The sequence below is a fragment of the Diadema setosum genome, chromosome 11 (genome assembly GCF_964275005.1).
Source record: "Diadema setosum chromosome 11, eeDiaSeto1, whole genome shotgun sequence".
Classification (NCBI taxonomy): domain Eukaryota; kingdom Metazoa; phylum Echinodermata; class Echinoidea; order Diadematoida; family Diadematidae; genus Diadema; species Diadema setosum.
The window spans coordinates 37,705,365-37,719,051 of NC_092695.1; the positions used below are offsets into that span (position 1 = coordinate 37,705,365).

Consider the following 13,687-nt stretch of genomic DNA (forward strand, 5'->3'; position numbering starts at 1 on the left):
ATTTTGACGCGCGCTTACGCGCGCGTAATGATGACCTTGGTAACTAGCGTTAAAAAGTAAGATAGAGCGTGACCTGAACTTTATGTCCACCGAAAATGATACAGAAATTATATCTAGTTATGAAGTTATGATCGATCATGTGACAAGGTCCGAAAATCACAAAATGGCGCCTAGATGACGTCATAGATACGTTACTGTCATGAAAACCTTATTGTGGCTAGATATTTTTATGAGACATGTTGACTGAAAATGTCATGTCATTCCGTAATGTCATTCTTGAGATATTGACGACACAAAATGTGGCAGAAAGAAAGAAGAATAAAAAAAAAGAGAAATTTTGACAATCACAATAGGTGATACGCTGATAGCGTATCACCTAATAAAAAGAAATAAAGAGAGATTTTGACAATCACAATAGGTGATACGCTGATAGCGTATCACCTAAAAAGACAGATTTTGACAATCACAATAGGTGATACGCTGATAGCGTATCACCTAATAAAGAGAGATTTTGACAATCACAATAGGTGATACGCTGATAGCGTATCACCTAATAAAGAGAGATTTTGACAATCACAATAGGTGATACGCTGATAGCGTATCACCTAATTACTGAAGTGGACACTTGTGGACAAACATGTAACATGGCTTAATGATAGGACATACATGTCATCTGCGGTTACTGTCCATGTTTACTCTGGAACAATGTGCGAAAATGGGAAAAATTAGATTACAAATCACAACCAACCTGCCCAAATAATTGCTTTCTCTTGTAATTCGATAATTCGATAATTTCCCAATGTACACTACAACTGCACATGCATTTTTCTTGATTTAAGAGAATTACTATCTTTTGCGCATGTAGTTTTTAGATTTCTCAAAGCGTCGTCATGTTTTTATCCAGGCTGGCTGTCGGCGGTGATGATAAGATCAATGCAGGAAAGCATGTTTAAAATGCTTTTCTGCGAAATTTTGATAGAAACGGGTGCATGAATTAATCAACGAGCGATGAACGTCCATGTGTAGTAGGTCCATGTTTATAGGTTAACCTATCAACAGTGCGCCGTCTTCATATTGTGCGATGAAAAAAAAGAAAGGAAAAACCAAAACATAAATTCAGGCACCTCTAAAAGTGCCCTATTTCAACAGCAACAGGCTGGCTTTACTGCATAAAGTGCTTCTTAAATATAGTTTTACCTGGCGTAGCATTTGCTCATTTCCAGACTGTTCCAATGGTCTCGAAAAGACTTTTCTTCGTGTTTGATTCCTTTCCCCCGTTCATTTTTTAATCAATTTTGTCCAGCACTGCGCATGTGCCATATACTTCATGAATATTCATAATTTCTTTCATAAACGGTACGGTAAGAACGGAGTCACAATCCTAGGTGGCATTTCGTGAAGCGTTTTGTCCAACAAATTTGTCTGACAAATTTGCTCTCAGCCAATCAGATTTCAGTAGCTTATATATAACTGTTTGTCAGGGGAAAAAAATCTGATAAACTGTTTCATGAAATCCTCCGCAAAGCATAACAATTACCCTTTTGACAAGGCCCTGTTTAGCGGCGAGCGCATGTCTCTCCACAACCAGCATCTGAAGCGGGAAGAGGAAATCCCTCTTTATCCTCCATTATCAGTGTCTCATTTTCAACCTCTTCTGATGCAAACAACATGAATGATCACAACCTAAATAATTCATGAAATCATTGCAATCCTGCTGGGCACCATCAACGTAAAATACCCGTCGAATTATGGTAAAAGATAACAGCCGAAATGATTTATAAATCATTGCGATCCCGCTGTGCGCCAACAACGTAAACTATAGATTGAATAATGCATGTTACTTTTCTTGTCATTTTCATGTTTATAGAAAATAACAAACGCATTCAATACAATCTAATTTTGTTCATTAAATATTCATACTGTATTAAAACAAAATTTCCATTCTTTCAAAATGGTTCAATACACGAGGAAGAGATATATGTTGATGTAATGAATCACGAATTCGACCCTGCAGTACATTTTTCAGAATGCATGTACAACACAATGGAAAGCGAACGCATTTTCAACCCTTTCTTTTTTATTTTTTATCAAATCGCAAGCGATTCATTTGTATTCTTTCTCAATAACATGACTTGTAATAACAATGAACGCAAAGACTGCCCGTAGGTTTCATTGACTGTAAGTGACTACATGCTCATGTTTTTCTTTGTGTTTGATGCGTATGGTTATAACGAGGTACCGGTTCTATAACGAGGTAATATCGGCGGTCCCACGGACCTCGTTATAACGGGGTTTCACTGTAGAATGTTCATGTATATAAAACCCATTGAATTTTACTTCCATCTCTCAGGTTCTAGCACGGTGAAAATGTTCTCTCACATACTCCTTTGAAGTAAATTAACATTCTTATTTCTCTCGAATTGTCAAAAGTGAAAAAGTTCATACAATGCTGCACAGTGATCATCGCAATGAAAAGGACAGTTATAGTTATAGATATCACCTACTTATGGTCCCCAAGTGGTTCTAATCATGGAGTGTAGATGTTAACCACAAGTAAAATACTATGGAAAACTTAGTGTGTGTGTGTGTGTGATGAAGGGGGGGGGGGTTGCATACAATATGCCCAGATATTGTACATTATATTATAGGTTTTCCCATCCATTTTCGCACTTTTGTCATTCAATTTCAAAGATTTATTATTCAATTTCGTCCCGGGAAGCACGTGGAACGCAAATCCTAACTTCAATTTCGTCAATTGTCTTTGTAATTCGTTTTTCGTCAAACTTTTTCAAAGACATAGCATTCAAAATCGTCAATTGTCATTCAAATTCATCCCTCCCGCTGACGGATCGCAGAATGTGAAGATCAAATTCGCTTTTGTTCACACAATTTCATGAATTTTTCATTCAATTAGCCAGATGTTGTCGATTCTTTATTTAAGCCGACATATTTTTACTTTCTCTCGTAATGCATGAAGCAAACTTTAAATTTTGTATCCTGGAAAGCAGCAAACATGATTATGTTATCCATTTTTGACATTAAACAGGCTACAATCACCACTTAAAATTTTGTCTTTTATCATGTTTGCCTAGAAATCGTTTGTCAGTGTTTTCGTATGCGAGACGGTACGTCTGTTTGTATCAGTGTGTACTCGGATTGCTTGTGTGTGTGTCTGTATCTGTGGTTCTGTGTGTGTGTGGGGGGGGGGGGTGGGGGGCACTTGTGTGTATGTTAACTCCTGAATGTAAAATGTGAACGGTTACAGAAAAAAAATACATGAATGACTGGGAAATCACACCGGATAGAGATATGAGACGAATATGAATTAAAATTTCACGAAAATGATTGACAAAAGACGAAATCGATCCTGCTGTTTTGAGTGCTGCGAGTGAGACTGACGAATTTGAACTGTAAATGACGAAAATGTATGCCAAATGACTATGCATGGACTTTATTTGAAAATAAACGACGAAAAAAACGAATTTGAAAGTAAGATTGGCCTATTCCCAACATCCCGCGACGAAATTGAAGTAAAAAATTGTGAAATTGAATGAAAAAAGTTTGAAAACGAATGGGAAAACCTATATTTGCAGTGACCCTAATCTGGTTTGGATATCCCAAAGTACTTTGCCAATGATACATGCAATCTTCAAGGTTGGCATAGACATTGCTAGATGTGTTCATTGATTGCACTTATGTTTCTGAACGTGTTTCGAACATTGTGTCAAGCTTCTAAAGCATTGTGCTGTATTTCACATTTATTAACATGTTTGTTTGTTTGTTTGTTTTTTTGTTTTTTTTTAACAATACAGAGAATGGATTCTGAATGCAGTAGAAAAAAGGTGATTCTTGTAAGTATAAAGGCCAAGAATTACATTTCTAGTCGACTGACATGTAACTTTTAAATGCAATGGTTTTTGCAGTTCATGTATACTACATCTTGTCTTATTTTAGTTGTGTCTTAGCACTGTCATTTGCAGTAAGGAATTGGGTTTGCTGTGGAATAACGGAACTGCTAATGTTCTTCAAAAAGAACAAAACCACGTAAGACTGTCTCTGCAAAAGAATAACAAAGACCTATATTCCGCAGCGACAAGAAGTCTATCTTAATGTTAGGACTAAAGAAGGCTGGTGTGCTAGTACACAGTCTTGTACAGTTCTTGTAGGGCCTATTCTTTTTTTTTAAGAACAGAGTTGTAAGTGATTTCCTGCACATTCAAAATTGTGTGTTTATGAGTGGATTTCGTTTATGCCTTCGTGTACAGACCTACTAGGTGTTACAAAAAACATTTCCCACTTTTTATGCTTAATAGTTCGAAAACTATGTATCAGATAAAAGTGTTATCGATATGAGTAATAGCTGAATAGTGTACAATTTAGTTGGAGGTGATTTGAATATGGAAACCTATATCAGTTTCATGAAATCCATGATTAATTTCAAAGTTAGGTTCTAGATTTTGGTCAAATTTTAACCCTCTGTACAAAACCAGGGGTTGGTATTCTGAAGTCGTAATCAAGTCTGTAATTGACTTCGGGATTAAGTCGAGAAGTTAATAGGCCCTTAATCATGGGCAAAATCGGTATTCTGAGGATGAAATTAATATGCAGTTATCTTAGGTCCCTCCAATCTAATTGTTATTCCATCCAATCAGACGCGTTGTTAGAAGCCAAAACGATGATTACACGCGCAAATATGCCCTCACAGCAATGCGCGCTCCTCCACACCCCCTGTAATTACAACCCACGAGCTCCGTGCGCACACCCCGTCTTCGATTACAACCCTTCACCTACGCACGCGAAGATCTCAACCTCTTTGCTCACTTAAAATGACAAAATTCCTCGAAAATAACCTTTATTTCTTTTTTCTCTGAATTCTACGGATACCATGACAACAAGATTCAATCGCTCCTCGGTTACCGAAGACGGTAAGCATCGTTGTGGCCAAGAAAAAACGCTGTAATGCTTGATATCGGAGTAGTTAATGACACAATTTGGTATCACTACGTTTTCCATTAACTTTCATAATTACATGCTCAGAATATCGATTTGTAATTAACTCTGTGATTAAGTCCTCTTAAAAGTGCACGTGCGTTGATACGAGCAAGGCTTCCCCGCCAAAATGCTTGTTGTCATTATAATGAATAAACCCCCTAATTAATTAAGCTCTCAGAATACCAATTCGGTAATTAAGTGCTAATTACACCTTAATTAAGCCCTCAGAATACACAGGAACTAATGATGTGTGTGTGTGAGTGTGTACTTACAATGACCCTGAACAATGGACATGGATACCACCTGTTCCCACCTGTTCAGAGGTCTGCTCCAAGGCACATGAATGCTTTATGAATTATTCATGATGGATTGCCCTGGGCACTGCTAGTCTGAATTCATGGCTAAGGGTGAAATGCATGCACATGAAAAAGTAAGCACTTGTTTCCATGTTCTTGCATACATCACGTTTCAGAATGAATAGATAATAGACCATTCAAATCCTGGTCATTGGCCAGGATCATTGTCTGGTTGTCAACTATACACTCCCATACACACCAATTGACTTCTGTGCAAAGTTAAAGTTTAGTACACAGGGTTGAAAATAGAGCAAAATCTGAAACCTAACTGAAAAATCAATGTTTAATTTCATGAAACTGAATCATGCTTTCATTTCAAAATTGCTTCCAACAAAATTGTACACTATTCAGCTATTGCTCATATCAATGTCAGTGTTATCTAATGTATAGTTTCTTTTAACTATTAAGGATCAAAAGTGGAAATGTTTTTTTGTAACACCTTATATGTCTCCAGGGTCTCTTCTGTTTTAACTCCATAGGATGCCATATTGCAAAACATGGTAATATTCAAAAGGTTTTTAACTTATTATTTTGTCAGATGTTGCTTTGGAAATTAATATGTATGATTTGTAAACATGTCTCATGTAAACACTTGGAAATTAGCATGAATGATGTGTAAACATGTCACATGTTTATAAATGTGTGCAATTTTGAGATTATTCTGAAAATCAGACACATGTTCTAAGAACACAAAAATGGCAAATAAACCTGTCGCAGCGTACATTCTTACACAGCGAATATAAACGTTTCATAGTGTTTACACTAACAGTGCGTCATGTGGTGTGTGTGTGTTTTTTTTTTTTTTTTTTTTTTAGTGTTTAAATCTTAAACATTGTGGGTGATTTTATGACTTTGTGGTGTTTGTAATCATGATGTAAACGTTTGGTGTTTAGCCTATACATAGAGCAGGTATTTAGTTCTTAAACATCAGAACCGTGTAAAACGCGAACATGTATGTACTATTATAAACACCCAAGGCGTGATGAAAATAACACACAGCATATTATGTGTACCTTTTAAACCCGTCCCATATTATAAACGCGTCGCAGTGTTTTAAATCTGTCACAGAAAAGTGTTTAGTTATGTGTTTAGAAGCTATTTTTTTTTTAACAGTGTGCTATGTCAGGCCATTTTTGTCGATCTTTCCCCCCAATCTTATCTTGTTTCTTTTATGGTGGTAATCTGACATGTCTGAAGTAAAAATAGGAGAAATTTGTTATAGATACTTGGCACATACATGTATATAATTCTTTTTTCCACAAAAGCATATGATAGTATCATAACTCCACACAAGTTAACATGCTTTTGCTTTGAATAGGCCCCTCATTCTCCAACGTCGGGGCTTAGGCCCTACAGGTAAGCATTTATTACCTGAGATAATTATAAAACCACTTGAAACGTCTTTACAATTCACCCCTGATAAAAAGCAGTAGAAAATACAAATGAAAAAAAGTGCCTTTTTTTCCGAAACTGCTTGGCGTGAATTCCCTTGAAATTATTCCTCACCTAGGAGATCATTCTGTGGCATCCAGGAAACGATTCGGATGTTATCGGAAAGCTGAAGCGAGGCGGGCGGCTCGTCCTGCATCTGCCAGACGACGAGTTGCGGGAGGGCGGCAAACGCGCGGACAAATTTCTCCATCGTCTCTAGCGTTAAGATTGAGGCCGAGTAGGTGCCGAGCGTGAACAGGACGACGCCGTTCCTTCCCGCTGACCGGACGAGCTCTTCCCAATCCTGATGAGAAGTAATACAGTGTACTCTCGTTATAACAAACATGGTTATATCGAAAAATACGGTTACAACAAAGTTAAAATTTAGTTATAATGAACATGGTTATAACGAAATTCCGGTTTCAACGAAGAAAAAATTTAGGCCGTAACATTATCCGCTCTACGCTCTTTTATTGTCTATTTGTTTCAGTTACAATGAAATTTTGAGATAACGAAAAATAGTCCCGAGGACTTCGTGATAACGGGAGTCCACTGTAAACCGAGTTAACATTCTGAACTACGGTCATGGCAACATGCATGTTAAAGGTGACCATACAATCTTAAACAATTTTATTGTGCATTCAATGGACATTAAAAAAAAAATGACAGTAAAGGAAATTATTATGCGATGCGTCTTCACGAAAGCAATATATAATGTCGGAAAATAATTATTGGGTTTTTGTCAGATATGAATTCTAAAGGTGTTAAGCGTTAAATCGATATATGAATGTCTACTTTATTGCAAAGGAAAATATTAAAAAGAGAGAGAAGTTAGAGACTGTATGAATAAAGGTTGTATTGTTACAACAGCTTTACAGGCATTTTTCTTCTTTCTATGATCGCCGGATTTATACGGGTAACATGATGACGCGCCATACACTGTACTGCAGTTAAGGTTTTTTTTTTTGGGTGTACTAAATTGCACCATGTCACTCGTTATAAGGAATATTAAAGTTACTGACAACAATGAATGGAACGTCGGATTAATCGGAGATTCTGTAAACTTTATTCATTATCATGCCAGAGTATCCAAGTTAACAGCTGGTTAATGCTAACTGTTCTCAATAGTTTCTCAGTTATACGGTTTCATGCACACTTCCATATGCCTTTACGACAACACAACCTGAGACAGAAACAAAAATATCTAAACATACGACATTCACGTATAGGTCAAATATTATTTTTTCTTTAAAAGATAAACTTTATCAGAAAATTAACACTTTCATGACATCTCAATAGTTTCTCTATCACAGGGTTTCATATACACTTCCATATGCCTTTACCACAACACAACCTGAGACAGAAGCAAAATATTTAAACATACTGCACGCACGTAGGTCATTTTTTTCTTTAAAAGAGAAACTTTATCAGAAAATTAGCACCTCTATGACATCTCAGTAGTTTCTCTATTACAGGGTTTCATATACACTTCCATATGCCTTTACGACAACACAACCTGAGACAGAAACAAAAATATTTAAACATACTACATTCACGTACGTAAAATATTATTATTTTTTCTTTAAAAGAAAAACTTTATCAGAAAATTAACACCTTCATGAAATAGATATGCTAAATTGCGCCAATCAGTTTTAAAAGCCTACTAAAAAGTTCGTCCGCAGTACCTTTTTTCTGAGCTGCGGGATGCTTAAAGGTTTTATGAACTAGATCTGATTACATTCATGCAATGCAATCACGCAAACTTGTCAACATGTTCATTGTAGGACCTACATTATGGTTTTCACCTTCAAATAAAGGTATAATATGCAGCTGGAAATCAGGAACCAGAAAATTAAGATTTTCTCCTTTTTCTTCTTTTTTTCATCTCAACTCGACCGAACTGAAATTACGGTGAATTAGAAGTTTCTGCACAACCATTGTGATGCAGCTGATCGTGCCAATACACATTTTGATAATCATACAAACTGAATTGGACGTCATGGTTGTCAACAGCCGTATACCCATCAGACCCTCGTGGGATAATATTGCTGCATAAAGTCTCATCTTGTCCCCATCAAATACGCAACTTTGAAATTTACTTTTTAAACAATACTGGCGAAAATTTAGATAAAACTGGATAGCTTCCTAAAATCTGCACACAATAAAAATTTCTTGGTAAATTTTGTGAAAAATTCTTCGAAGAAAAATTTGTTTCTAATTTAGGGAAGAATTTATTAATACTCAGCCTTCTGGTAATTCTGCAGTAAAAACAAACAAACAATCAAACATCGACATATGACCACGATGGGACTTCAACCGTGGAGAAGTCATTCTTCTTCATGAAACATACAAGCAACAAAGAGTGATTACCACAACAGGATAGCACCAAGGCACGGAAATGGAGGTTCGTAGATGAGTTGAATAATGAGAGAAGTCTGTTTTTCTTATATACATGAATATCTCTTTCAGATGAATTTATGGTTTTTCACCTGCTCTGCAGCTTCAGTAATTCTTTTGATTAAAAACAAAACACAGCGAAATCTAAACCACTCTGGTTTTATTTGCATTTTCTTGGAAGGCCAAGCATGGATATATGCCTTCTGCACGGTTGCCACGGGCAAACTTCCTGGTTATCATACTTTCGATTCATTATGAAACTAAATTTCGTAGTCAGTATAAGGCATGACACCTTGGTGGTACCAGAGTAATGCGCTTATAGCGATGAGTAGTCGGGGACTATGGTGCAACTATTGTACAACAAAACAATGATAACATCTGCTACGACAAACTGAGTTCTCATCAGCAATGCTAACAATGCTATATGTGACCCTGCACCTCAAAACAAACAAAAAGTCGCCAGACATGAATTTTTAGTTAAGACCATATTCTGAAAGAGCAGACTTTAAGCTTTAAAATGATGTATAACTCAAATCAAATGGACTTTCCTAACCTAACTAAATGTTGGAAAGAAAGCACAAACTCAGGAAAAGTGTAAACTGAGAAAAGAGGCTCTGAAGTACAGTGTCTATTCAAGCGCTTAATCTTTACCAAACCGTGCTGGTTGTGCGATGAATGGGACAAAAAACAGGAAGTAAACCACCAGAGTAACAACAATGAAGGGATTATCAGATTATACTGAAATTAACCATGCCTCATTAACATATTCTGTCAATAATTAATGCCAACTTTCAAAGCAGTAACACTATCCTTTCAAAAGTTATTAGAGTTGAAAGTGAAGAGTGTGGACAAGGTTTTTCAGAAATGAAAAAGGGATTCTAGAGACACACCTAATCACACTATTCTACCAAAAATGTTCGAGATAAACTGCTAAAAAACACACTTTTCTACCCGTTTTATGATACCAAATTTTAGCATAATGTAAAAGAAGACCCGCTCTTTCAGAAAACATGGAAAAGTCAAGTTCGGCAAGGTTGACCAATTGCACTTTATTTTCAGTCCTCACGCAAAATCAGTGTGTGCGACTTTATGTTCGTTTTGAGGTGCACGGTCACATATGAGGTTGTATCATCACGTATTTTTCCCGTCATTTCAAATCATGGTTGAATTGCATTTCATCTTATAAAATCATCTATTTGATATAATCCCGAAAAGTGTCGTGAGCGCGATTTCAATTTATACAGCTGCATGTCATTTTAATTTGTCATTCGGCAATCGGTTTAAAAGATATTCCGTTACCAGCCCTTGACGGTTATCATGGACAATTTACTTCGCCCGTCGCTGAGCAAGTGACGCGAATATCACCCTCATTCGAATATCAATTTGTTCTTGTTCAAACAATTTCATTCTATTTTCTTACTCACAATATTTTTTTTTTCCATCAGATGGCAAGTCCCTTCCTGGTCGAGGTCTCCAGTTCCCCATAATAGACTTTTTCTCATCTTATCCCGAAAATTGTCAATATTGTCCGCATAATATGACCTAAAGAAAAATGTCTTTCAGTCACACAAAGCACGCACATGGTTGCAAAAAAAAAGCAAAAAAAAAAACAAAAACATAAACAAACAATATACTATTGCGTCCTAATCTAGACAGAAAGAATCAAAGTGCGGCACTCAAATATACCTTCATGATTTGTGCAGACTTCCTTATCGCGCTAGCTAGCTCAAGCATCAGGCACAGACATGCGTATAAACGTTTACATAGCGATAACACCGTAGAAAGAGAAGGCCATCCCTTGTATTATAGAAGTCGCACTATAGCGCTGAACATTAGTCCATAATTATGTGTCACACATGCAGTGAAATTAAATGAAATTCTGTATACTGAAATGAATTAATTGTTGCGTCGAGTTGTCTTTATTGCAACTGATTGACAAATTGCCTTAAATCGACGTTAATGTGTACCGAATTAATCAGCACTTTTTATAGCCATGATAAAAATTCATACACAGTCGTGGGCATACATACTCGGATAAGATTTGAAACTATGATCATAGGACAGGCGTCGTATTCACTGGACCTGCACCGAGCCTCCGCCTGACAGCCAGTGCTGGTTCTAGTCCTTTATAGCATGCAGCGGGTACTGCATTTTATTCAAACTGATGAATTCTTGTCTGCTTGTGTTTCACATAATAAATTGCCCATTCAATCGCACTGACTGCTCAAAAAGACGCATCGCCGCATCTCCTAATTTGAAAGCTCTCGACTTGAAGTTTAATTTGAATGACGTAAAATAAATGCTAAATTCTATCGCCGAAGTGCGAAAATTAATGATCCAGAAGTGAATTTGAGATGAACTTCATGATGGTATGAAAATGACTGCAAAACCTATAATTGGTCATGTCGATTAGGGGTCATCCCACTAGACTGGCAGCCACGAGTCATTTTACAGCCAACGAGTTCGACACTGAAAACAGGTCCACGAGTCATACAGCCCATGAGTTCGACACTAGACAAATAAAGCCCATGAGTTCGACACTAGGTAAAAGCAGCCCACAAGTTCGACAGATACAACACGAGGCTTAATGTGTCGGTCTCGTGGGCCTTGTTAGCTTATTGATGAACTAATGGGCTGTATAACTCATGGGATGTACTATGACTTGTGAGCTGTATGACTCGTTGGCTGTATGACTCCTGGGTGTCGGTCTCGTGACGTGCGCCCATCGGTTATGGTTTCGATATGGTTATATAGTACCTCCTCCACAAAAAATGTTGATGTTTGTATGTTTGTTTGTTTGTTTCTGCAAGCAGCTCATGGTTATAGACTCTCTTGTTGTACTTTTTATACTGGCCGTAGATTTAATTTGATTTGACTTTGATTTTATTTCTGAATTTCTTTTTCCATACATAAATGAAATACAAAGTCAGTTTAACGAACTGATTGAGCACAGTATAATTTGAATCTGACAGTTAAAACAAAATAATAAATGATTAATTCAAGTGTCCAACTTTTTTTTTTCTGACACATTGCAAAATGAAAACAAACAAATTATCATATGCATACTATTATGCCAACATAGGTTCCCGTATATGTGTTGTTCAAAGACAAATTAAGCAACTCTTGACGTACAGAAATTCAGGAGACCATCATCAGAAGCAAACGCTTGACAAGGACAGTGGCCTCAGAAATGATTGTCTAAACAATACAACATTGTAAGAATATAACATATAAGTCACCACTCCCTGAGTGGCGATAAGGAGAAAGGCAGGGATATATGAGGGGGGAAAGTGCAGCGTTGCATAGATGTGATAATAGAAGATAAAAGAATTATGATAAGAGAGTAACACTTTGTCAGGACTCGACTCGGCATGGACGCTAAAATCCAGTTAATGGATTATGCAAATTTCAATTGCACAAAATGCGCGTGACACATATCGCACGCCAACGAACATTCAATAATGAATGCACTAAATGCCTGTGCCACAAAACAATAGTTTGAGTTTGTTGGCCTGCTCATGGGAATCTGTGATTCATTTCGCCATCACTTCTGTGGTTTAGTATTGCTGTCTTTTATCATACGATTTTAATGATTCGTTGTTACTCGTTTGTGAAATACAGTATAGAAAAAAAATCCCTTATGCGAGCTCTTTTCCGTGCGTATGATGATTATCAAGCCATTCAAAAGCATAGAGATTGCTATATATTCAAAACTACAATGTAACTCTCAGATTGGCAACAGAAAATATTTTAGAGGACTTTTGGTCCTTGATTCTCTCTAAGATAACTGTTTTACATTGTAACTGTTTTACATTGATATAGCCGATTCTGGGCGCAAGCACTGGTTGGGGAGGAAGGCCTCGAGCCTCGGTGATTAAAGGACAAGTTCACCTTCATAGACATGTGGGTTGAGTGAATACAGCAATACTATAGTAGAACACATCAGTGAGAGTTTGAGGAATATCGGACAATCAGTTCAAAAGTTATTAATTTTTGAAGTTTCTGCTCACTCAAAGCTGGATGAGAAGACAACTACAGCTTCTGATGTCACAGGTGTACAACGATATAAAGAAAGATTAAAGAAAGATCAACATATTTTCACTTTTTTCGCATGATAAAAGAACACTACACTTCTCTCTTTTCAGAAGGCAGGGGGAATAATATTACCCTTAACATATATTTGTCAGTAACAAGTCGAAGAATAACAATGTGCACTTTATTAAAAAAGTGAAGTTTTGTGAAATTCTCTTTTTATTTTCTTTATTAGTAGAGCAGTTAAGCCCTCAAAATCATGAGAATTGTGCAAAATTTGACTAAAGCATGAAACTTTCACCAGTGTTAGTATACAAATAATGAATGTTTATGAGTGCAATGGACAGAATATTTCATGAGGTGAAAGATCTTTCACCGAATGAAATATTCTGTCCATTGAACGAATGAAAAACATTTATTATTTGTTTTATATAACGCCTAAAATAGATCATTGTAATTTGATGTTTTATCAATTTAGA

General features: G+C 36.6%; 3 protein-coding genes across 3 annotated transcripts in view; 1 reads left to right on the forward strand and 2 right to left on the reverse strand.

Moving 5' to 3' along the window:
* The window catches only part of LOC140235513 (microsomal glutathione S-transferase 2-like), a 245,675-nt gene that overhangs the window by 223,778 nt on the left and 8,210 nt on the right, over positions 1 to 13,687 (reverse strand). The window lies entirely within an intron of this gene.
* LOC140235475 (UDP-glucuronosyltransferase 2C1-like) overlaps positions 1 to 13,687 on the forward strand; it is a 214,040-nt gene that overhangs the window by 139,440 nt on the left and 60,913 nt on the right. The gene's annotated exons all lie outside the window — the stretch shown is intronic.
* The window catches only part of LOC140234890 (UDP-glucuronosyltransferase 2C1-like), a 146,313-nt gene that overhangs the window by 92,269 nt on the left and 40,357 nt on the right, over positions 1 to 13,687 (reverse strand). The window contains exon 3 of the mRNA XM_072314932.1: positions 6,855 to 7,083. Coding sequence (XP_072171033.1) covers positions 6,855 to 7,083 — 229 coding nt within the window. The remainder of the gene's footprint in view (positions 1 to 6,854; positions 7,084 to 13,687) is intronic.